Source organism: Mus pahari, chromosome 14, assembly GCF_900095145.1.
Source record: "Mus pahari chromosome 14, PAHARI_EIJ_v1.1, whole genome shotgun sequence".
Taxonomy (NCBI): Eukaryota; Metazoa; Chordata; class Mammalia; order Rodentia; family Muridae; genus Mus; species Mus pahari.
In genome coordinates, this window is record NC_034603.1 from 9,368,504 (window position 1) to 9,394,438 (window position 25,935).

At 41.7% G+C, this 25,935-nt stretch overlaps 2 protein-coding genes across 3 annotated transcripts in view; both read right to left on the bottom strand.

The window, feature by feature from the left end:
- Positions 1–12,033, bottom strand: part of Mat2b (methionine adenosyltransferase 2B) — a 15,925-nt gene extending 3,892 nt beyond the window's left edge. The window contains exons 1-4 of one of the 2 annotated variants that reach the window (XM_021213053.2): positions 11,840–12,033; positions 4,901–5,095; positions 2,476–2,590; positions 1,951–2,115 (exon numbers count right to left, since the gene is read on the bottom strand). In XM_021213053.2, the coding sequence (XP_021068712.1) occupies positions 1,951–2,115; positions 2,476–2,590; positions 4,901–5,095; positions 11,840–11,869 (505 nt within the window). In that variant the 5' untranslated portion in view covers positions 11,870–12,033. Of the gene's footprint in view, positions 1–1,950; positions 2,116–2,475; positions 2,591–4,900; positions 5,096–9,534; positions 9,717–11,839 lie in introns of those variants that run through there. The other variant, XM_021213052.2, reaches the window with a different exon arrangement.
- A 6,635-nt stretch (positions 12,034–18,668) lies between these two features.
- The window catches only part of Hmmr (hyaluronan mediated motility receptor), a 31,232-nt gene continuing 23,965 nt past the window's right edge, over positions 18,669–25,935 (bottom strand). The window contains exons 13-19 of the mRNA XM_029546162.1: positions 25,832–25,935; positions 24,068–24,214; positions 23,447–23,599; positions 23,254–23,353; positions 21,848–22,024; positions 19,537–19,699; positions 18,669–18,830 (exon numbers count right to left, since the gene is read on the bottom strand). The exon at positions 25,832–25,935 is cut by the window's right edge and continues 28 nt beyond it. Coding sequence (XP_029402022.1) covers positions 18,811–18,830; positions 19,537–19,699; positions 21,848–22,024; positions 23,254–23,353; positions 23,447–23,599; positions 24,068–24,214; positions 25,832–25,935 — 864 coding nt within the window. The 3' untranslated portion in view covers positions 18,669–18,810. The remainder of the gene's footprint in view (positions 18,831–19,536; positions 19,700–21,847; positions 22,025–23,253; positions 23,354–23,446; positions 23,600–24,067; positions 24,215–25,831) is intronic.

A 25,935-nucleotide genomic window follows, 5' to 3' on the forward strand; every position in this document is an offset into this window, starting at 1 on the left:
AAAAAAAAAAAAAAAAAAAAGTAGGAACTTTGCCTTTTAATAAAAATATACTAGGATGGTAAGTAGTAGCTCATACTGGATGAACTTAAGAATAATCATGAATATTTTAAGTATCTACTGTCATATACAGAATTTTATCTAATTTGTTACTATGGCCATTATAAATAAAGCCTATCTGGACAACCGAACTCAGTGAATACTCATGACTGATGAACAAAACAAGATAATAGCACTGAAGAGCAATTTAGGACCAAGAACAAGTGGGAAACCATCTTTACAAGCTACATATTTGATAGCAGGAGTAGATCAGTGTAAGTTTTCCTCCTAACTGTATAAGCACGCTGCTGATTATGGTAATACTGTGGCTGTCCCTAGAAGATACACAACCAAGTGTTTGAGGACTGATACTCCACTGAATGTGGCTATGTATACACACACAAAAAAGTATCAAACAAAACCTGATCAATCTGGGTGTAGGGCTGATTGCTCATACTCCTACAACCTTGGATGAACGATTATTCAGAATTAAGATTTTATACTGGTCCCAGGTGAGAGGTGTGATAGTCTTTGGATGACTAGCACTTTAAGGATTATTTCCTTTTATAATTACTGAGCAAGTAAATAAAGGTCTTGTTATGGTCTGAATGCTGTACCAGAAATTATATACTGAAATTTAATTCCTAATCCAACAGTGTCTGGGTGAGGGGGATGGCGGGGGGGGGGGTTGGTGTGTGGGAGTGGATGTTGGCGTGGGGAGGTGCACTGGGGTAATGTTTAGGTCATGAAGACACCACTATGAAAGAGCTTAATGGGGAGCCATCTGGCTAGGTTCTTTGAGGCCAGGCCTTTGCCACACCTGCTGGCTGTTGGATTTCACAGCCTCCACAATTGTGAGAAGTAAATTCCAGTTCTTTATAAATGATCCATTCTGCCCATTGTTAAGAAGCAAAGCAAGAGGAGAGGTTGGTGTGAAGGAGACTTCTGCAGGGTTGCTGGCTCACCTTGTCTGGCCATACCGCAGATTTAACTCTGGGCCCCATGCACGCCCAGCAAGTTCTCTACCACGGAGTCAGAATATTACAAAACCAAAAGCCCTGACAAGTTAAATGGCTGTAACAAGAGCATCACAAGCTGGTGGTAGGTTGTCAGGGGTACTCTATGATATAATGCATCAGTTTCCACAGGGGTCATGACATTGAACATGATGCTGCCACAGATAGAAATGAAGTTAACCAGGGTACTTCCACAGACAGGAAGAAACCGTGGCAGAACTGGCACCACATATAATGAGAAGCAAGTCAGAGTATGGATCAAAACAGAAACACCTGAAAAAATATTATACAAAACTTCCTATCTTAAGAACCTTCATTCTGTGCTTGTCTTCCTGAGGAATCAGCACATGGAAGAGATTTCATGCTCCCAGGTTTAAAGTCCTTCTTATTTTTAAATAAGTTATTTTTTTTATATACACAAGTGTAAACATAAACAGAGGGGGAAAAAGATGGTATAGAATACCTTGAAAGATGTTATATTTGTGTGTGTGTGTGTGTGTGGTGTGTGTGTGTGTGTGTGTACACACGTGTGAAAAGCAGAGGACAACTGCAGGGAGCTGGTTCTTTCCTCCCACCACGTGAATCTTGGGAATTAACTTATGTCATCAGCTTGGTGACAATCACCTTTGCCTACTGACCTCCCACCTGCCCATACTGCCTAATTTCTATTAACCTATAGACCCTGGTTTCCCTTTTCTTTCTTTAATTAGAAGAGATGACAGGAACTCACAATATAGCCCAGGATATCCTAATCCTCCTGCCTCAGCTTCCGAGTGCTGGGGTTCAGGAATGTAAAACGTAACCTCCCGACGTAGACACCAATTCTGTATATTTTTAATAAATTAAGAACATGTCTCCTCATGAACAACAGTCTTCAAAAACAATCAGAGCCAAGGACCCTGGATCTTACCTAAATTATTCTCCAGGACCGCCTTTTCTCCATCTAATTTTGTTTTCCCATATAGATTCAGGGGACTTGGTATATCTTCTTCTGTGTAAGGGGGATTTGTGCCATCAAACACATAATCTGAGCTAATGTAGATGAGAAATGCTCCAATGGCAGCTGCAGAAAGAGAAGATAAACCCACTGCATTACTTTTGTGGAATTTGGAGTGTTTTGTGTGTCTCACATTTTGCTTTGTTTTCTCCAAGATAAAAACACATGTAAGAAGCTATGAAACTTTTAACTTAAAACAAACAAACAAACAAACAAACAGCCCAGTGAAGAAGGCTCTGGAGATGGCTCGGTACCTATAAGCACTGGCTGCGCTTCCAGGACCCACATGGATGTTCAGAACCACCTGCAACTCCAATTCCAGGGGATCTGAGGCCCTCTCTTCTGGGCCCCAAGGATACCAGGCATGCATATGGTGCACAGACATGTATATCTTGAAAACACAGTCCAGTGACAATGCAGCCTTACCTGCCTCCTTCGCTAAGTTCCCAGAGGCACCCACATTCAGCTGGGAAGCAGCATCTGGCTGACTCTCAACAACATCTGGTCTTCTCTCTGCAGCACAATGCACTATGACGTGAGGCTGAAAGAAACACTGAGTTTTAACCCAATATGGAGAAAACAGAGAACCATGGCTTCCTTAGGGTAAATTCAGAGGAAGAAAGGCTCCTAAAGTCAACATGCCTTCAATTAAGAATAAATCGGTTTAATTTTTTTCCTTTTATTCCACTTACCTTGTTTTGTTTTGTTTTTTTGTTTAGTTTTTCAAGACAGGGATTTTGTATAGCCCTAGCTGTTCTGGAACTCAAATATTCACTGCCTCTGTCTCTAAAGTACTGGGATTAAAGCTGTGTGCTACCACCATTTGTCATAGTTCTTTTTTCTTAATAAATAAATAAATAAACATGCAAACAATAGAAAACACACACATATTCTGCAAAGGAAAGAACAATTTATGTTGTTCAATATGCTTTTTTAGGCAGTGCTAGAGATCCCAGAACTTAACACTATATCTTAGCCAGTTGTATGAACCCTTGAGCCACATTCCTAGCCAAGGTAAAAACAACTTAGTAATACTTAAGACAAAAACGCAGAAAAAAGCAATTAGTAACTCCCTATAATCAAACTAAACCTCTATCACAATGTGTTGGGAAAGTAAGCTTAGACATGACAACTATGACTTTACTCACCACACCCCAGGCCCCACAGACTGCTAAGTGTTCTGCCACGATGCTACGCCCCAACCCTAACATTTACTAAACTTATGACAAAAGGCAAGTAGTATCAGTTGCAAGTTAAATTCACAAATTCAAGCTTTTTTGACCACTCATTTAACAAGAATCAGCTATTTACGGAAACCACATGTCCACTTGACTATAAAAGCAGTAAGCCCCCATGTCATAGCTATTTTTCTATTACTGTGGATCAAAAGCAACTTGAGGAAGAAATGGCTTATCACTTACGTCCCAAAGTCCATCACCGAAGAAAGTCAAAGCAGGGACTGGTAACTGGTAGCAAGGCAATGGATGAACTCTGCTCACAGGCTTGCTCCCCATGGCATGTTCAGCATATTTTCATAAGCAACTCAGGCTCACGCACAGACATATTAATTACAAACCCGCCCTGGACCAGCGTGTTCAAGGCATTTCCCAATTGAAATTCCCTTTGCAGATGACTCTAGTTCCTATAAAGTTGACAACTAACAACAACACACCAGTAAGGCCACACAGACAAGGTCTTCACATCTGAGCGAAAGAGATACACATCAAAACAAGGATGCAGGACATCTTCTAAAGAAAAGGTTTTTTTAATGCAAGAAGAACAGAGCAAGAATGAAGATTGGTGTTAAATGTCTTGTGTGTTGGAGGCTGGAACTCACATGGCTAACAACCATTTATAGCTCTAGTTTCAAAGGCTGGAGAGAGATTTCAGTGGTTAAAAGCACTGGCTGCTCTCTTCCAGAGGATCCAGGTTCAGTTCCCAATACCCACAAGGCAGCTCAGAACTCACTGTAATTGCAGGGGATCTGACACTCTCACAGAGACATATGTACAGACAAAACACCAATGCATACAAAACAAGAATAAATAGATCAGGAGATCAGACACCCTTCTCTGACTTCCATAGGCACTATATGCATGTGTTATACAGACATACATGCAGGCAAAACACCCATACACAGAAAATAAATAAAAATAAATGAGAGAGAGACTGACAGATAGACTGTCCACATACCCAATTTTCTCAAAAATTGCTCAAGGATTGCTAAGAATTGTTTTCAAACTTGAATGTGCAGAATCTGGGATGTTCCAAATACAATATCCTAGGCCCACCCCATACTTAATACATCACACTCTGGGCATGCAGTCTGCAATCAGGTTTCCCTGTAATTCTAATACGCATGCTCCCAGAATCACTTTTAGAGAGAACTAAAGTTGAAATCTGATGGCAAGGAGAACAAAGTCTTCATTTCCTCTAACTTTCCTTGGGTTATGGCAAACAGGTTACTGAAGTTCCCCTGCCCATACTTTCTTAGCATTGAAGCAGAAGTAATTCTCCCTCCTCAGTTCCCAGACAGCACCCTAACACTTCAAGGCAAGCATCAAAGGAAAGCACTGCACAGACACAAGCCATGCCTCCCCACACACAGGCTGTGCCCGACAGGGAGGAGGATCCAGCTCTGGGACAGAACACCTGCCAGCATGCTCGGGGACCTCTGGCCCCAACACCAAGCACCACTCCACAGCATGCAAAACAAGTACACACTGCACTGTGGTGGCTCAACAGGTGACAACTTTCAAGCACAACTTCCCACAACCAAGCACACACTTTCTGTATAAGCCAGACAAATCCTAAGAGAACACATAACAACTGCAAACATATAACCCCATACCTGAAAATCATGAATGAGGTGATGAACAGCTTCAGAATCCAACAGGTTCACTTGTTCGAATTTTGGTCTTGCTCTTCGAAAGCCACAGCCAATGGCGTGCCAGTTGCTCTGCTGAAACTCTTTGTAAACTGCTCTGCCAAGAAGCCCGGTGGCACCAGTAATGAGAACCNGCCGGCTAGGGATGTTCACTTCCTCCTAGAAGTATAAAGGGGATAAAGCCACAATTCTCTTAAAGGCATTATTGTGTACCAAATACCTGAAATGTTAAGGATTTTTTAAAAAATTAATAACACATACCTAAAAGTCAGTTTTAAAGCTAGATTAATCAAACTGCATCAACAACTGCATGACTTAATGAGTTTGTGTTTAATTATTTGCTGTGTCTTGAGTATTTTTGCCTGCATGCATATGTGTGTACTACCTGCATTGCCTGGGGAGATCAGAAGATGGTATAAAATCGTCTGGAACTGGAGTTACAGTGAGTCTGGGTCCTCTGCAAATTAACACAGAACTCTTTAACACAGCCATCTTTCCGGTCCCCACTGATACTCAGTCTCCGTAAGAATAGGACAATTTGATGAGCACACCGTTTTTGTAGAAGACAGACATTGGATGGCTTACAATTCCCAGCACCCAAACAGCAGCTAACATCTGTCCTTAGCTCCCGTTTCAGATGACCTGATGCCCTCTTCTGGCTTCTGTGGGTACCAGGCGTGCACATAGTTATGGTACACATAATACATACACAGATGAAACACTCATGTACATAAAGTAAGTTTACTTTTTTTAGATGAGTAAGAATAAAGTTTTAATAATCAAGAAAAAGAACCTAAGATAAGATCACCAATAACTTCCCCATTTGATTTAGATTTCATGCTAACAATGGAAGTTACTTTGCTTTATGATGGATGAAGTGATCATATCACCCCATAAGTAGTCCATCTAAGATACTCTGAAAATGCACAAGGCTCAGATGATGAGTCACATTTTGACAGGATTGAAAATCGGTCAGGGATGGAGAGATAGTTTACCTGATAAGAGCACTGACTGCTCTCTTCCAGAGGTCCTGAGTTCAATTCCCAGCAACCACATGGTAGCTCACAACCATCTGTAATAGGATCTGACACCACCTTCTGGTGTGTCTGAATACAGCTATAATTGTACTCATATATAAAATAAATAAATAAATCTTAAAAAAAAAATTGATCAACATTTCATAGGAATTTATTTGAAATAGTCAACTAATATGTCCCTCAGTCAGCACTAAATTTACTTACACAAAACACTTATGACTAATATATACAGATAGAAAAAAACTGAAAAAACATATTTGTGTTCACAAAAAATATTTAAAGTTACTGCTTAAGGAATATTTTGATTTTTGTATACTCAAGGCAAAGTTCCAAAAATCGAGTAACAGTTTCCTGCCAAATTTTCAAGTAAAGCCAACTTTTCTTTTTAAAAATGTTTTCAGCCAGCAGAGAGCCACACACCTGTAACCAAAGTATGAGCTCTGTGGCTCAAACTTTCATTAGATTTTATCACAAGGCACTATTTCTGTTAAAGTCACCTAATTCTGAATTGGAAAAAAAGTGTGTACACACACATATATACAGGCAATATCCAAAGACATTTTCAGGTAAATGATTTAGTAAACATATATACTTTAATTAAGGACCCCAAAATCAGCTGTTTCCAGCATATACAAAAGCTGAAATCCAAAGGGGCTGACAGGGATGGGGGAGGGCAGCATAGGAAAAAAAATCTATTAAGGATTTTAATTCAATGAATTTCAAAACATTTTTTAAAAATATCAATAAGACTTCATGTGGTGGCTGTTATACCACTTGGCTCTAAGCCAGGCAATTGATAAAAATGAAGACTTAAGCCAGAAAAATGTTTTCTTCCAACTTTGGCAAGAAAATAACTCTGCAGAGGCTTAACTGTAAACCAGGTATAGTGATGACCTTAGTAAAGAGGAGGCTACCACCAACCTGAGCACAGCCTGCTCTACATAGGGGATTCCAGGCCAGTGCGGCAGCCCACTAAGCAAGAACCTGTACACACACACACACACACACACACACACACACACACACACACACACAGCTGAAATGAACGGGGACAAAGCATGCTAGGTCTAGTATAGATTCAGAACTCTGTATATGTAACAAATACCATGAAGAGGCCTGGTAAAACACCACGAAGGAAAACAGATGGGGCTGGAGAGCCTGGTTTGAGTCCCAACACCTACATGGCAGGTAGTAACAATATGTGTGACTCCAGTTCCTTGGGGAGCCAACATTCTCTGTGGACTGCAAAGGGTACTGCATGCATGTGGTGAACAAGCATACAGGCCAAACACCCACACACATAACATTTAAAAACCTAAAAATAAAAAAAGTTGCTCTTGCAGAGGACTGGCCTTGGGTTCTCAGGGTCCATCCTGGGCAGCTCACACCTCCTGTAACTGCAGCTCTACTGGAATAGACACCCTCTTTTGGTCCCAGTAGGTATCAGACACATGGTACATGGCTATACACTTAGCAAACATGCATAATTGAAAAAAATAATCATCTGATGCAGGAGGGTCTCAATGAATTCAAGACCAGCCCAGTCTGTCTGGGAAAACAAAACCAACCAACCAGAAAGTTTCACATCCACTCTCTACCTCTCTAACATCCTGGACACCCTTGGGATTTAGGAAACAAGCTATCTAGATTGCTTAATAGGAATGGAACTCAGAGGGGAACAGCTCAACTCCCTGTCTCCCACTGTACACACAGGCAGTGCTCTTAACAGGAATTGCTAACAGGCTGCCTCACTAACATTAACTATGCCAATTCTCAGCTGGCAACAAGAGTGACTCTCAGTTGCACAGGTTGAGAGAGCAACACCAGCATGCAGATCCCAGCTGTCTGCACCTTCTGGTTGTTGTTTGCTTTTTTGAAACAGGGTCTCACACTATGTAACCTTGGCTTGCCTGAAAATCATCCTGCCTCAGCTTTTAGAGTGATGGGGTTAAAGTATACGCCACCACACCCAGCTACTGAACCATCTTCTTTTTTAATGAAAAAGGTTGCTGGGTGTGGTGGCATCATTAATCCCAGCCCACTGGAGGTGGAGCCAGGCAGATCTCCAAGGATTTGAGGCCAGCCATGAATAGATAGTGAGACTGTTTTTAAAAAACAAAACAAAATAACAACAGAAAAAAAAAAAAGGAACCAAGAAACCACCCTAAAAAGCAATCATATCTCCCCACCACTACAAACTTCCTGAGTACTGAGATTATAGACATGAGTTAGTTAGGACACCCAGTTTACCACTCTCCACTTTGAACCGGGCAAATGCATGAAACCTACACGAATGCATGTTCTAAGGCACACACCTTTGGTCACATGCCGTCACCAGTCTGGAACTGCGAATACATTCGAACTTTAGCTAAGGTGAAGCCATTGGAGAGAATATTGAATGTGCATCACCCAAATGTAGAAATTTCCTATTAACAGCTGGTTGTGGTGGCTCAGACCTTCAATGCCAGCACTCCTCGAGGCAGAAGCATCCAAGGCAGAAGTCCAAGGCCAGCCCAGACAACACATACTGAGTTCTAGTTAGGGTTCCTATTGGTGTGTGAAAACATCAAAGCATTGTTTGGCAGGAAAGTACTTCGCTTACTTACCATTTCCACATCACTGTTCGCCCCCTGAAGGAAATTAGGCCAAGACCCTGGAGGCAGGAGCTCACACAGGCCTTGGGGAAATTGCTTACCCGACTCCTCCACCAGCTTTCTTCAACAACTCAGGTCTATACCAGCCCAGGGGCTCCGCCCTCCCGAGTCAATCGCCAATTAAGAAAAGGCGCCACAGGCTTGCCGGTAGCATAATCTTAAGGAGGCATACTCTTAACCAAGGCTCCCTTATCTCAAAAAGGACTCCTTTATTGGTAACTCAAGCAAGCACAGAACCCTCCCCCAAATAAAAAGTTTGCATTAAAAAAAAAAAAAACTGGCCACGACCTAGACGTTTTTATATCAGCAAGACACATTAGTTTGGGAATTAACAGTCTCAGCGACTGTGCTGGATACATTCTGTAAGTCAGTAAGTACTTAACAGGCTTTAAACAACACGGGACCGTGGACCAGACTTGGAAACATGCAGGGGGGGGGGGGAAGTTTACCAGCCATGCCATTTCTTTCAGCAGTCTTCCACCACGCAAAACACAGCGGTTCAGAAACCGTAGGAGCTAAAAGCCCAACACTGGAATTCCTGCTCCAACCTTACAGAATACACTCGAGGCGATGCCCGTCTTCCTACCCGGGAGCCCGATCGTTCACAGCACCGCACAGTCGGAAAGCCTGACGGCAGCCTTCAAGTGCCTCAAGGAACGCGCCCGGTGCAAACTATGAGTTCACCAAGCCGGCCCCGCCAACACCGCCATTTAGGAAAAGTCACTCTGCCCCCTGTCCTTAAAGATCCAGGAACACAAATCAAAGATGATGGACTACTCAAACGGGAGCCAGCCCGCGGGAGGCGGCGGGAGGCTCCCCGGGCAGCAGCGCCGGGAGCGCAGCCCTACACCGAGCGAGGTAAACAAACTCGAAGGCGCCACCCGGGGCTCCATGCCCCGAACCTCACCTCCACCAGCTGGCAGCAGCCGGGGACGAAGTGGATGGAGAGCTCCTTCTCCTGGCCCACCATGAGCTCCTTCTCCTGGCCCACCATGCCTGCAGTCTTCGCGGCGGCGTCTCAGTCGCGACTGACCACAGCCTCCACCAGCGCAGCACAGCCCGGGGCCGCAGCGCCCGCGCCCTTGGCCCTCCTCCCCAAGGCCCAGGCCGACCCCGGCTGCCGCTTCCGGCTTCCGCCGCCCTGGCCGCGCCTGCTGATTGGCCGCCTCTCGCCACGCGGTCAAAAAGGGGCGGAACCTCAAGGGACGCTGTCAGCCCATGTGCCAGTTCTTAAGGAGATAGAGCGTTAGAACGCAGGCACTGATGCTAAGCCATGGATACAGGCTTCCTTGGGTTTAGGAGTGTTGGATTTGTCTGTTTTTTAAATCTCTCCTACTTATTCCTTCTTAGTGAAGGGTAAAGGAATCGATTCGCCAAGGTTTGCAGACTGCGAAATGCCTAAGAGTCAACCGAGCAAGTACTATAGAAAGTAGGCTAAAACATCTGTAAAGTTAGGAGGCAAGAGGGTAAGGGTTGTCCCTTGAACACATAGCTAGGGCTGGATTGGGTTGGTTTTAGGCAGTCCGAACGGCAGAGAAAGACCTGCGACTTCTGATCGTCTCTGGTTTCCCCGCCCAAGGGTTACAGGAGTGGACAACCAACCTAGGCAAGGTGTGGTTTGTCCTTTAAGGCAAGAAGAAAGAATAAAAATAGGTCTATGCTCTGAGTCATTAACATCCCTGGAAGCTATGTTTTTCTGGAATGCTAAAAAAAAAAAAATGCTGTGAAGTTTGAAAACTTTATTTTTAGCTAATTAAAAATAAAAAGGTGTGGGAGAGAATGTTACTTTCTAAAATGCAGATTCTTCGGGTTTTTTTGTTTTTTGTTTTTTCTCAGAACCACAGAAGGAGAAACTCAACTGTCCTAACAAGCCCAGTCTACTTTTAAGTAGATTTAACGGGCGTCCTGGCTGCCCTTTGGACGCCCCACTTAGGGGACGCTGTCGCCAGGGGCTGCTGGAGCCAAGCCAAGGAGGAGCTGCAAAGACTTAAAATGAGGGAGCCAAGGACAGGCAGACTGCCAGGCGCTCTTCCAGCCCTGTGTGTTTGTTCAAGTTCATCAGAGACAACAGCCCGTAGGGTCTGACTCAGCTCTCAACTGTAAGCTGCAGGTTACGGGTTCCGAAGCACAGCAACAGGCAAGCCCGGGAAATTTACACTGAAAAAAAGCCCGGGCACACTTTTTCTCCGCCCACTCTCTACCCAACAATCTGTTCCCATCCAGACACCCACGATAAGGGATTTCAAAACTCGCCCCAAAACGTGACCACTGCCTGAATCTCCCCCAAAGGCCTCATTTTCAGAATCCTTTTTGTTTATTTTTAAACTAAGGATTAAGCTGCCCCTTGGGAAAAGTTTTCCTCAGAGTCAGGTGATATTATTTCTCCCCACCCCCCCACTAAAGAATTTATTCCCTCACTCAGGTCATTCTTTGAAAGAGCAAACAAAGGTAGCCTGGGGCTCCCTACCTTTCGATATTTTTTTTATAATCCAGGTCTTATGGTTATTAAAAGGGCTAACTATCCCAACTTTAAATTATAATAATAATTAGAAGTCCGAGGGAGGGACAAATCCAAGATCCCTCATCCTTATTATATTTCAAGTTTCTAGTTAAGGTGTGTGTAGTTTGCTTCCTAGAGGAGATCATAAAACAATAGGATGACTCAAAGATTTCCGCAATTAGCGTAATTCTCAGAGCAACCTTGAGAGAGAGTGAGAAAATGTTTGCTTGCCTAGATATAAGAATACGATTTGACACAAGTCGGGCAAAAGTTGGGCAAAGCTTACTTAATAAGAAAGGCTTTTACAGTCAATGTCTGACTTCCGATGGGGGCGGGGGTCACGTCTCAAAGAGTGCAAACTGGACCTGAAAGTCCCATTAGCAGATTCAAGCCCCACCAGACAAAACACACAAAAAACCTGGGCATGCACCATGGGTTAAATCTTCCACTACACAGAGCCTTCACTACAGTTGCACTTAATGTGGAGAATGAAACTATCGTTCTGCTTCACGTCTTATTTATTAAACTGGGCTTGATTTCCTGGGTCAGAAACCCCAGATAGTTTCTTCTGTGTCCCAAGCTTACGTTTCTTAAGGAAACAAATGGCACCGGCTAGCATTTTCTTTACACCTTTTCTGCTCGTAGCAGGCGTTCGGAATCGATTTTAGCGCAACGCCGAGCCGCCACCGTGTCTTGAATTGCTAGCTCTTACCTGCTCCATGGCCTCCGGCATTTCAGGCATGATTCCAGAACTATTTTGGGGAAACGCAGCGAGAGGGATCTGGGCGTCTGGCTTCTCTGGCCGGGTCTTTGTTCGTTCCGCCCGCACGGAGCACACGGACGCCAAAAACGTGAGGCGCAGCTCCGCTTGACCTTTTAAATTAGCATTTCCATTCCAACCCTGGAATCTCGTGCAGCTTTCCACAGTGCAGTAAGCTAGCAGCTGATTCCTCCTGCTAGTTTTGAAACTACCCAATGAGAAGTTTCATGCTTAATTGCAAGTCAAGAGAGGATCCATTAGTGAAATCCATATGGCAGAACTAAAAACAAACAAACAAACAAACAAACCCCTGCAATTCCCTGGTAGAACTTGACTTTGTCTCTTGTAGAAAGACAAGAATGAGCCAACAGTTGGGAAGCGCACTGAACAACTGATTCCTGTTGTGAAATATTCCACACGTTTCACACCTTACGGTAACCGAAACTTGAGTAAAACTCCCCCCATTCCTTTTTTTAACTTAATGATTTCAAATGCCAATTTAAAAACTCTAGTGGTAACAATGCCTAGATCTGGTCATTTCCATTAAATTTAGCCAAGCATTAAATACATCAGTACTTCCCAGACCTGCCTGTAACAACACCAACAGAGTACAGTCATTTTCTAGGAGTGAAGCCGACAGCTATTTTTAGGAGTTTCAAGGATGATTTAGCTTTGAGACCCTGGGTTTATGGTATTGCACAATTTTAACTTTAAAATCAACAGAAGCTAGTATTTAAATTGAGCATTAAGATATCACTCAGCAAGTGGTGGCCCCGGCCTTTAAAACCAGCTCTTAGAAGGAGAGTTAAGATCTGTATAAGTTCCATGCCTGCCTGGTATTACAGATGTAGTGTCAGAGCTGCAGAGAGAAACCCTGTCTTGTGGGGGTGGAGGAGATCGCATAGCAGCTTTATAGTCTAGCCAGAGGACATATGGCCATGACACACCCTAGGAGGCATTCAGAATACCCAACAAGGGTCAAGAAACTGGGGGAAGGATGTTGGGGAGGTACTGCATTCAAATGCATATCTTAACAATTAGTCCTATCAAAGTGCAAAAGCTACAGTATCAGGGAAAAATATAGGGTGATATCTTCAAATATCTCAGAACAGTGAAATTAAAACCACCAGTTTTTATTACATAAATTGAAATTCCTCAAAGTGAACCACTTTTGCTTAGTAAAAGACTATTAATAAAATAGACTGAAAAAATAATTTGAATACATATACCTAAAGAGAACATACTCAGAATACTTAAAAGAACTATAGCTCAGTAATTTGAATGGTAATAAGCTTTGCTTCTAGGGAAGAAAGTGCCTCTACAGCCACTTGATCTCCTACCTTCAAGAAATGAAGGCATATATATATATATATATATATATATATATATATATATATATGTAGAGGCCAGCGGATTTCTGAGTTCAAGGCCAGCCTGGTCTACAGAGTGAGTTCCAGGACAGCCAGGGCTACACAGAGAAACCCTGTCTTGAAAACCAAAAAAAAAGAAAAGAAAAGAAAAAAGAAATGAAGGGAGCTCAGACTCATTTTTTGCGCCTGGTTTTTATGTATCTTTAGGTCAAAACAGTGACTACATTACTGTGGCTCATTCATTCTTAATGCCTTTACTTGCAAACATTTTCAACAATTAGAATGTAAGCACTTTGACCCACTGAGTCATCTCACCAGACCCCTTAATTTGAAATGGCCCGAAATTTAGATAAACCAAACAGCTGTCAACAGATGGATGGAGAAACAAATGAATATGGAACTCTACGACAGCGGGAGTATGGAAATAATGAAACCATTTTGAGAAAACTTGTTGGATGTATTCATGAAGAATGAAAGCATAGACCCCATTCATGAAGACGTATGCATGAGTATCCGTAGCTGTATAAGTGCACTTTTTGACATGTATTCTTTCTGTGCATGTTGCTGTGGGGAAAGGGGGCATGAGTGACATAGTGTGTGTGTGTGTGTGTGTGTGTGTTTAAGTCAGAGGGTAACTTGTAGGAACTGCTTTTGCTTTTGTGCTATTTGAACCTAGATGAGCGAACTCAGGTTCTCAGGCCAATCGCGTTTACTCACAGGGCACCATGGCTTGGCTCAAAAAGGCATGAAATTTGAAATCAATCTAACAGTCATCAACAGATAAATGGATAAACAAATTCTGGTTCATCTATACTGGGAATATTACTTAGGGATATAAAGAAAAAAACTACAGAAATGAATCTAAATCATTTCTCTGGGTGAATGAAGCTAGGCACAGAGAATGTGATTCTAAAACAGGTAAAAGTTCTATCTTTGTGAAAGGCATGACCTTGTCTTGGTAGAAGTGTAGGGACTGAAGTCTACCTGAACTTTCTGGGGAATGAGCCGTATCAGTATCTGTAGAGGGCGTATTGTAAGCATATAGCTATTTACCATAACTCCTGTTAAAATACATATAAGATCTGTTTCTTTTACTCTGTTGCTATGTAATTTGTATCCAAGTTATTATTTTATAAGACAGGGTCTCCCTATAAAGCCAGGCTGGCCTCGAACTCCTGTCTCAGACTCTCAAGTGCTGGAATTACAGGTGTGCACAACCATACATGGTTATATCTGCATTTAAAAATAATAGTATAATTATATTTTGGATGCTTTAAGTCACAACTTTAGACTCAGCGAATATTTTCTAGGATATGAGCCATTGCAGTGATAATCGAGTAATAAAATAGACAATTTCTAAATTCATTTTGACCTAAAATCAATGTCTTAAAAGTGATCTTGCTACCACTATGCTGACTAGAGGTGTTCACTCTATTCGAATAGGAATCATGATGAACGCTGCTGCCGTGCTGACAATTTGAGATGTGTGTCCAAGGAGGGGGCTAAGAAACCTAGAAGCTTAACCAAGGACACAGGGTTCTAGGATCTCATTTTGAAGGCTTATCGTTCTGTGTTTTAACCACCAGCATCCCTGGTCCTTGGCACATTCTATAAATGGCTTCTGTCAGCAATGGGGCTTTGGCAGCAGAGAGCAAGAGCTATGGCACCTTCTGCTGTTACAACCTTCATAGGATGTTGGGATCCTTAACCCTACAGTGCAGTGTTACAGTTCTGGCATCAATTCCTTAACCCATAAGTCTTGGTAGCTTTCTGGGACTCTTTTGGCCATAACAGCTCACGTCTGCTCAATCCTTTAACTTTATTTGTATGGGTATTTGGTCTGCATCTTTGTATGCCACATGTGTACAGTGTCTGTGAAAGCCAGAAGGGTCTATAGGATCACTTAGAATTGGAGCTGGACAGTTGTTAGCTGCCATACAGGTGATGGAACTGAACTCAGGTCCTCTGGAAGACCAGCTGGTGCTCTTAAACACAGAGGCACATTTCTGGTTGTTCTCAGCTCTTTACAACCCCCTTTTCATCACTTTGAATCCTCAAAGTCTAGTGATACAAATCCTTCAACAAAGCCTTCCCTTACAGTCGCACCAACTGGTGACCAAGCATTTAAATACATGGGCCTATGGGGGCCATTCTCATTCAAACAACTACAGATGGTATGCCCCCAGGGTCTTCATTTATTTCCAGTTATCCAGCATCAAAGGATTCCATGGGAGTAACAACCACAAGATGGAAGGGCCCAAGGATTAAAAAAAAATATATATCAAAGATTAGAAAAGTATGAAAGCATAAACCCACATATGCTTAGGATATTGGTTATGATTTGCTCGTGAGTCAAAGACAGGCGTCTTACTTAACCTAATAAGTTCTAATAAGCCTAATAGTTTTATTGTCATGTGTGTTGAGTGTGCAATAGGATGTGGTTCTCTATCACTCTCCACCCGTCCCTTTGAGGTAGGATCTCTCCCTGAACCTGAAGCTTGCTGTCTTTGTGGCGAGGCCAGAAGCCAGTGAGTCCTAGTGATTCTATTACCGGTCTCAGACCTGGGGTTTCAGGTGAGCACCAGATGCCCGGCTTGTTAACTGGGTGGATCCTAAGACTCAAACTCTGGTCCTCCTGATTGTGCTGTAAGCACTCAATCATTGAAGGGAATCTTCAGCCCCACAGATGCTACCTGGTCGATAGTCATTACAAAGCCCACAAAAGAGCTGACTATTCTGTTTTTCCTGTGTATAGTTACTATGACTAAAGGCTGTAAGTTTCTACAAAATACTAAAAGAATGACTAACATAAATTTTCAATGTAAAAATAAATATGTAGTCAGAAGTGGAAATTTTTTTAAAAGATTTTATTTATTTATTTATTTATTTATTTATTTATTTATTGTGTAAGTACACTGTAGCTGTCTTCAGACACACCAGAAGAGGGTGTCAGATCTCGCTGTGGGTGGTTGTGAGCCACCATGTGGTTGCTGGGATTTGAACTCAGGACCTTTGGAAGAGCGGTCAGTGCTCTTACCGGTTGAGCCATCTCGCCAGCCCCAGAAGTGGAAATTTCTGCTTTCTTTGGAGACCATTTTGTCCTGTGATGTTTTTCTGGACACTATCCTATGAGAGGATGTTTTTGCTAAAGCAGACACATGGGAGGGATGTTTTGCTGAAACAGACTGTTGTTTTTCTGGAAGCTGCTTGGAAAAAGGGCATGTGATGTTTTGCTAGAGCAGACACTTGACAGAACATGTGATGTTGGGATAGGGTAAAAGTATAACCCAACAGACAGGGAACTATGCTAGGTGGTATTGGTTCACCTTGCCACTCTTTGCTGGTCTTGTTTGACAATGCTGTGGCATTGGTTTGGCTAGCATTCTTTGCTGATCATTGTTGGGACTATTTTTTTTTAAGTATAGAATATACTTTATTTAGTGGAGGGGAGTTAAGAGAGGAGTAGAGGCAGAGAGAAAGGCAGAGAGAAGGAGAGAGTAGATAAGTGGAGGCTGGCCATGACCATGTGGAAAGAGGGAGGAAGGGAATGAGGAGAGAGCGAGCACAAGGAGGCAAAAGAGCAAGAGTGTAAGAGCTGTTGTGACTTTGTAGAGAGAAATGCGCCCTTGTAAATGTGTTTCAAGTGGCTCAAACTACTGCTGCTGATTCTGTGAACTGAACTGCTCTTAACGTGACAAGGCAGATTGGATTCACCACCAAGAATTATTTCTGAACAGGTCCAAATCCTCCTTTGACCTTTTATGATGGGTGGTAGGCTAGAAAGAGGTTAAAGCATTTCAGTACACTTATTAAAGTAGGTTTTGATAAAAGGGCCTACAGTAGTCTTGGCTGGCCCGGGGCTTGCTATGTAATCCGATCTTATCCATCTTCCTCTCCCTCCAGAATGCTAGGATAAAAGGTGTCTTTCACTACCCCTGGCATAAGTCTGGTTTAAAAAAAAAAGATATCATTTATTATTCTGGGGGAAAATTAGGAAGGAAGATAGACACAATTAAATCTTAACCAGAAGAAATATTGTAATTCATTAAATAAAAATTAATCACTGTTTGGGTGTATGAGTTTTTATATTACTTTATTTTATATTACACACACATTCAGAGGATATGCAGATGACAAATTCTCTAAAACATCATACATGTAAAGTTTTTCAGACTTGTTTGAAAGCCTGGCCATGTGATGCTTGCCTTAAATCCTAGTAATTGGGAGACATCAGCAAGGATATCCGAGTAAAAGGCCCGACTAGTCACAGGAGGGAAGTGTTTTCTGAGAGCACAATGAGGCTCTCAGAAAAAAATCCAGAGATAGTCACAAGGTTCTACCTCATGCTGCAGCTGGATTTGATAGTGTGTAAGAGTCACCCAGGTGATACTGGTTTTGAAGGCATAAAGAGCAGCTGAGGCTCGGCACTGTGAGAGGCTGTGGAAGGCCATTGGTGAAGGTGCAGCCTCAGTAGCAGTCGATGGCCCAGGACTGAAGGGGTCATTCAAAGGAGTTGAGGCCTGGCACCATGAAGAGAGCCTATGAGAGGGTATTGGTGAATCCTAGTTACAGTAAAGACAGCAGTGTTTTGGAGATGCCAGTACCATGAGATGACCACCAATAACAGCAGCAGCAGTGGAGTACAGACATCTGGAGCCTAGAAGACAAGGTATGTGCTACAAAGGGCAGAGCTGGAGAAGTGACCCAAGCCCTTGGAGGAGCCCAGAAGATCATGAGTGGATCTCAGACATTTGACGATTATAGTTTGATTTTGCTTTTGATTGTGACTGTGCTCTGATATTTTTCCCTCTTGAAGGAAGAAAGTATTTTAGTGGAGACCACGGTTAACAGACTTTTTAATTGTAAAAAGATGTTGAATTTTAAAAGAGATTGGATATTTTAAAGGGACTGGAATTTTAAGGATTTGCAAAGACTGTGGGACTTTTACAGTTATTTAGATCTTGGGGATTAATAAGAAAGTAAGGGTTGAGGCTTAATAGTAATTTGTGTGTCAAGTTGACACCAGCAGTTATCACAGAGAAAGGAGCTTCAGGTGAAAAAAATGCCTCCATGACATCCAGCTGTAAGGCATTTTCTCAATTATTGATCAAGGGTGGGAGGGCCCCTTGTGGATGGTGCCATCCCTAGGCTGGTAGTCTTGGGTTCTATAAGAAAGCAAGCTGAGCAAGACAGGGGAAGCAAGCCAGTAAGGAACATCCCTTCATGACTCTGCATCAGCTCCTGCTTCCTGACTTGCTCAAGTTCCAGTCCTGACTTCTTTGGTGATGAACAGCAACACTGAAGTGTAAGCTGAATAAAACCCTTTCCTCTCCAACTTGTTTCTTGGTCATGATGTTTATGCAGGAATAGAAACCCTGACTAAGACAGAGAACAAATGCTGAATACCATTTCATATACCTAAGAACAGGCAGTAGAAATTAAATACATTATACAATATATACTATAAACATAATATCAAGAACAATGAAGAAAATAATCTTCAACAAGTATTTCAGACATATACTTCCATGATTCTTGAAGTTGCATCTGAACTCAGCAGCAGTTTGGGTTGCCTGAAAAGAGTATGACAAAGAACTTTAAGTCTTTTATATTAAAACTACTAACAGATGAGACAGGCTATGGATGTAGTTCAGGTACAACTTGCCTAGCATGTTCATGGGCCTAGAAATAAATCCTTGAAAAATCAAACCAAACCAAATTCCTTAGTCATTATAAACTAAAACTAGACTTATCTTCTTAAAGACAGAAGTACCATAATTATAATATATATAATATACATATATATTATACACATATATACATATATTATAATATATATTTGGTATTTCAAGCAGTTAGGACTCAATATACAAAGTTTCTGTCAAGAAAAAAAGACTTTCTAAGACTTTCTTTTTTGACATGTAAAAGACGATTATGGAGCTAAGATATACTTAGGTTTCAATGTGGGCTCTATACAGAGGGATTGACCCTTGGCAAAGAGAAATGCAATTCAGAGGGAATGAGGAGGGAGGCTACTGGTAGGAGCAATAAAAGACAGACAAGGGAAGATGCAATGGAGCATGAAGGACAGGGGATCTGGATAGACAGAAGCAGAGTAAGGGAGGAGAAAATGGCACTGCACACATCAACCTGGTAAGAATTCCTTCTATATTAGAAGGTCCCAACAGAGTTTCATAGGTTATAAAGTTTTATCACCGAGAAAACAGAGAGGAAAAAGGAGAATGACAGGAGCATAAGTACACTTTTTTTTTTCTTTACCTTCTTTTAATGGGGTCTTGAGGGTCAAATTCTCCTTAGATTCATGACAAAAAGCCTTGGAAGGGTCAAAGTGCCTGATGCCCAGAGCTTTATCCAATTCTCCCTGAAGTCTGAGCTCATTTTGTTTCCTTTTAACAAGCTGAGATCGGAGTTTTGACACCTCCTGTGAAAGAAAAATATAATCACTAAAGTGCACAGTGGTTATCATGGTTGTAGACATATTTCAAAAAGTTGCTTATGTATAAAAGCTAATGGCAAAAATAGCTATTACATATTCACTAAGACTGAATTACAAAGTGATTTGGAACAACTCTGGCAAAATCAAGTATTTTAAAATTTCTTGTCCTTCCACAGTTATGGGTGCACCTTTCTGATCAAATATGAAGTAAAAATAAATTGCGCAGGGCTGGAGAGATGGCTCAGCAGTTAAGGGCATTGACTGCTCTTCCAGAGGTTCTGAGTTCAAATCCTAGCAACCACATGGTGGCTCACAACCATCTGTAATGAGATCTGATGCCCTCTTCTAGAGTGTCTGAAGACAGCTACAGTGTACTTACATATAATAAATAAACCTTAAAAAAAAAAAGAAAGTGGCATTATATTATGGGCTGAAGAGATGGCTCAGTGGGTAAGAGCACTGACTGCTCTTCCAGAGGTCCTGAGTTCAAATCCCAGCAACCACATGGTGGCTCACAATCACCCATAATGAGATCTGACACCCTCTTCTGGTGCATCTGAAGACAGCTACAGTGTACTTATGTAAATAATAAATAAATCTTTAAAAAAAAAAAAATTGCCCCCAAATCAACTTTTGGTTTGACAGCCTAACAGTTTGTGGCAGGTTTCCTAGTAAAACCAGACAACAGAAAAAGTCAAGCAATTGTGTTCTGCCTCTGGAGACTGTCCTAAAAGCAGAATAACAGAAGAAGAAACTATTCAGAAAAACCCACAAAAGTTTGCCTGGCATTTGAAACCAAAGAACTCCTTCCCTCCATACTAGAAACTGCATCAAGAATGCAAGCTTTTCTTTCCCCAGCTCCCAAAGACTCCTAACCAGGTAGAGTCCATCTTGTCAGCAGCCCCTACTTGCTGATGTGACTGTTGTCTGTGGGAAAATTATTAAGGATAGACGATCTCATCTGCTCACCCACACTTGTGCAGGTTTGGAATCACTGGGCCCGATCTCCCTGGCTCTAGCACATAACAACAGTTCTAAGTAGATGCAAAACTGAGAGAAACTGAAGCTCTTCCTCACCCCCTTGTAAGTCACTAAGACCCATAGTGCCAAGGGCAGAGGTGGCACTAAGAGAGAGGGTTACCTGTTCCCAGTTTCTTGTGCTAAAATACTAGCTCAGAGTCTGCCCAAGGAGATACTGCAGAAAAGACCGATGAGAGTAGCCTCCTAGGGTCACATCTTCAGAGTCCTTAGACCCTACAGAACTGATCTATAGATCGGAAGCCCCAGTGATCCATTACCCACTGATCAGGGTTACCTTTGCCTATCGCTTCACTGCTGGGCTAAGCCTGCACTATGGCTTGTGGGCAACTGCTTCCAGGCTGTCTCCCACCTACGGAGCTGTGGCAGGTTAACTTCAGGCTCCCTGATTTGTGATTGTTTCATAGTCACAGGCCTCCGTGGTAGTTTACTTTTAAACAATTTGGGTTCCTTCTCAAGATGGCTCCCAACCCCTGTCCTCTCAGTTGTACAGTGACAAAATGGATTTCTTTCTGCTGGCCCATCCATAGGGAACTGCATTCTTATCAAATCTCAAAATTGGATTGGAGACGTGTGAGTGCCAAAGGCTTATGCTGATGGAACACTGCCAGGCTCTTTTCACTAGGACCTATGCAAGTTAGTATCAAAGTTATCAAAGTTCTTCAAAAACACAAATTAGCATTACTTCATGATCCAGCTTACAGCTTCTGGGTATATACCAGAAAAAAATCAAAATCAACATAGTACAAACACCCATATCTCAGGTAATGTAACCCATTGTTTTGTATAATATACGCCAAAAATAAAATATAGACTAACTTTCTAAAAGGAAAGAGAAATTAAATAATCATTCTTTTGAATACTGCTTATCTTTATGGTATTTACAAAAAAGGAATGGCTGTACTGTAAGTAGAAATGAACGTGTAAAATTTTATACAGTTTCCAAGTATAACAGCCGTTATAAAATGAAGTAAAACTGAATATCAATCTGGTCAACACTAAGTAAGTCCATTAGCTCTCAGACGAATTTTCCTCTATAAATTGTTCAGTTTTTGGGTTTTTAATATATATGATTATGATCATTGTTTTACAAACCGATTTGAGTTGGCTATTTTCATCTTTTAATTTCACAACATGTTTGATTTTTTGCTTTAGATTCTGGTGACCGAGTAGCTGTGCATAGGAGTCTCTGATTTTATTCAGCTGTTCCTGAGTTGCACCATGCTCATTCAACAATGCCTGCTTCTCTGCTTCAAATGCATCCAGTTGTTGCTGGAAAAGATAGATTCACACATATTAGTACTGAGACATGGACTACCTTGCTGAATATGTGCATGCTTGCTCCTGCCTCACACCAGCATCACATTTGTGACCAGGCTTGGACCAAACTTTTCCAACACCTGCTTCCATACCAATTAGACCCTGCTTTTTTTTGTTTGTAGGTTTGTTTACTTGTTTGGGGATAAAATCTCACTCTATAGTCCTGGCTGTCCAGGAACTTACAGTCAGGCGGTCCTCAAACTCAAGCGATCCACTTGCACCTGCTGCCTGTATGCTGAGATTAAAGATGTGTGTTACCACACCTGGCATTTTTTTCTTATAAAAAAAATCAGGTTATTTCCACGTATGATGGTCTATGGCCATAAATTCAGCATTCAGGAGGCAGAAGCAAAAGGTCAGGAATTCAACAACAAATCGAGCTCTGCAGAGCAGAGCTAGGCCAGCCTAGAGTCTCAAGGGAAAAAGATAGTCAAGTATAGAGGCTGATATTCTTAATGCTAGAACTTGGGGAGAAGGGAAGTAGATCCCACAGTGAGCACTAGGCCAGCTTGGGTTATAGAGCAATACCTTATCTTAAAACCAAAGGACAAAATACAACACAAAGATCGCTACAGTTAACTTGAAAAATATTGGGATGGATCATATATGGAAATATACATCACAAAGTAACAGATAATGACTGATGTTCCCACAAGGAGTGCCTTCAGGACTACTAATTTCAAGTTGTTGATTAGAAAGCATTTTTTTATATTTTAACAACTACATGTGTCAGTTGGCTGGAGAAATGATTGTAATACAAAATGCCATTTTTATCTCTTTAGTTTTGGTTTTGTGTAGTACTGGGAATTGAACCCTGGCTCTTGTACATGCCAAGCAGACTCCACCACTGAGGTCATTACCGGATAAAACTTGAAAACTATTGTAACCATGAAGAGATTCTGCAGAAGCACCAAGTCATAGTCACGACTAACGGGGAGGAAATACATCCTTAAAACAGATCAAAAGAAGTTTATTTATCTATTTTTATTTTATTTTATGATTATGGGTGTTGTGCAACATGTTTGTCTGTGCAACACGGTGCCCAGAAAGCCTGAAGAGGATGTTGGATAGCCGGAAACTGGAGTCATAGCCAGTTTGGAGCCACCATCTGAGTAGGTAGGTAGTGTCTTAACCAGAGTCATCTTTCTAGCCCACAAGTAAGCTTAGAACCAGCAACAAACCTTAAAAGGTTTAGTTTTTTCATAGAGTTCTTCATATCGGAGACGCCATTTATTAATTTCCATGGTTAATTCTGTCATTGCATTTTCTTTCTCTGCTGTTCTGTATGGGAAAATTAAATTAAAAAAAATGATTTCTTTTCAATTTGTTAGAAAAAAACATGTTCCGTGGCATTCAAGGTCTGGCCTGACTTACCGTTCTCCTTCCTCTTCCAGCTGCTTCCTAAAGTCTTCATCTTGTTGTCTGAGTTGATTTTTTAAATCATTTATTTTCTCAAGAAATGAAGATGTGATTTCTTCAATTTCTTCTTCTTTCAAGGTTGATCTGTTCTGCAAATCTTGAACCATCCTTAGATTTGAGAAAGAAGAATCCACTAAACATCTGATAGTGATTTCAAATTTTACCCCCTTCTTTTCAGAAAAACAAAACAAAGAACAAACAGAAACAGTTCTTAAAAATTGCAATTCTAGACAGGTGTGGTGGCGCACACCTTTAATCCCAGCACTTGGGAGGCAGAGGCAGGCGGATTTCTGACTTCGAGGCCAGCCTGGTGTAGAAAGTGAGTTCCAGGACAGCCAGGGCTATACAGAGAAACCTTGTCTCTAAACCCTCCCATCCCCCCCCCCAAATTGCAATTCTAACTGGGTGTGGTGGGTGGGCTTCTGTCTTTAGCTGCAGCACAGAGGAGGCGGCGTCAGGTGGCTCTCCATTCAGAGCAGCCTGCTCTACACAGCAGGTTTCAGCCAAGACTAAATTGTGAGACGGTTTCAAAACAGACACTTGTCAATATTGTTAAGGAATATGTTTGTTACTCACTTTGCATATTCTTGATTTGTGCTCTCAGCTGTCAATATCTGCTGTTGAACATCTTCTACACTTTTTTCAGCCATAGCTACTTTTTCTTGTAGAGTCAAATTCTCCAGTTTAAGATCTTCTATTTCTTTAAGTGTTGATGACTTATAGCTAATAAAAAAGGAAAACATTAACACTTTTTTCTTTCTACTGTACACACAAGGTTCAGATCTTACATACTTCTGGGAAGAGGAAAATGTTTATATTCATGCGCTTACACAGGTAAGAATTTAGTTCTCTGAGTAATGAGTTTACATAACATTGTCTGTTTATGAGTGTCTTGCCTGGACACTATGTCTGTGAACCACATGTGTGCAGTGCATGAAGACTCAGAAATAGCATCTGATACCCAGGAACTGAAGTTACAGATGGCTGAGCCACCATGTGGGTGCTAGAAACTGACCCTGAGTCCTTTGGAAGAACATTTAGTGCTCTTAAACACCAAGTCAACCTTGCATCTCTCCAGCCCCAGTGACCTTTTTTAAAAAAAGGAAAATAGTGCCAGGTGTAGCAGCATACACCTTTACTCCCAGCCCCTAGGAGGCAGAGGCAGCCAGAGCTCTGTGAAGTCAAGGCCTGCTTGGTCTACATAGAGAATTCTAGGACAGCCAGGGGCTACAAAAAGAGACCCTATCCCCAAATAAGTAAGTAAGTAAGTAAGTAAATAAATAAATAAATAAATAAAAGTAGGAGAAAGAAAAAATATGGGAAACGAAGTCACTGTGGTAGGAGTAGAGGGAAATGTGTATAGCTGTGTACAGTATGAAGTCACTGCAGTAGGAGTAGAGGGAAATGTGTAAAGCTGTGTACAGTATGGAGACAATTGTTTCCCAAGAGGATGGATATGAGGGGAATAGAATTTGGTGCTAAGATGGTGCTGGGAATGACTGTTAATGAAGAAAGTTGAGTGTCCATGAAGTTGTTTTCTGTTTAAATTATGTATTTTAAAAAAATGACTGCACATAAAATGTATTCGTATTGACAGAAAACATTATTAATTTTCTGTTTTGCATTCTGATAGGGTCACACTTTCTATGCCAGGTTGACCTAGAAACTACTATGTAGTTTGGTCTTACCTCAAGCTTACTATAATTGTTTTAGAATTCCCAAGTGAAGGGAATGCACCTGTGAGCCACCAAGCCAAGAGTAACTTCAAAAGACAAAGAACAATGATACAACTTGAGGGCTCATTGAACATTAAAAGGATAAACTATTAGCTTCTACACACACTAGAGCATTCCGGTAGCATCAGCGCTTCAAGGCTGAGGCAGGACTGCCAGGCATTTCAGGCTGATCTGGGATACATGGGTAGTGCCAGGCTGGCCAGTGCTATCTACCAAGGTAAGAGTATCTAAGGAAGGGTGGGAGGGGGGAGGGAGGCAGAAAAAGAAACAGAACTAAGAAATTATTGAATAAGCAGGGAGATAGGATAAATGTCAGTGTTCCAATGTTAGAGGAAGATCTAAAAGCTTTTGTTTTTTTTTTTCTTTTTTCCAATGATGCTATGAGAAAAGTAAGATGGTAGTCCTAAAGGTACAGAAGTGAAGTGGATGGTAGGAAAGGGGACATCTACAGAAGTATAGGAGATTACTAGGTAGCACCAAGTGCCCATGGTATTTACGGTAATGGCAGCCTTTGTCCACTGGACTGCTTTGTTCATAGCTATCTGTAGGTAAAACACTTCTCTCCACTCACATAGTCTCCAGTAGGTACTACAAAGGAAAATACCTTTCCAATTGAGCAGTGACATCTCTCAGACTCTGTGCTGTGTCATTGTACTTCTCTTGCACACTTTCCAACTGAGCAGTGACATCTCTCAGACTCTGTGCTGT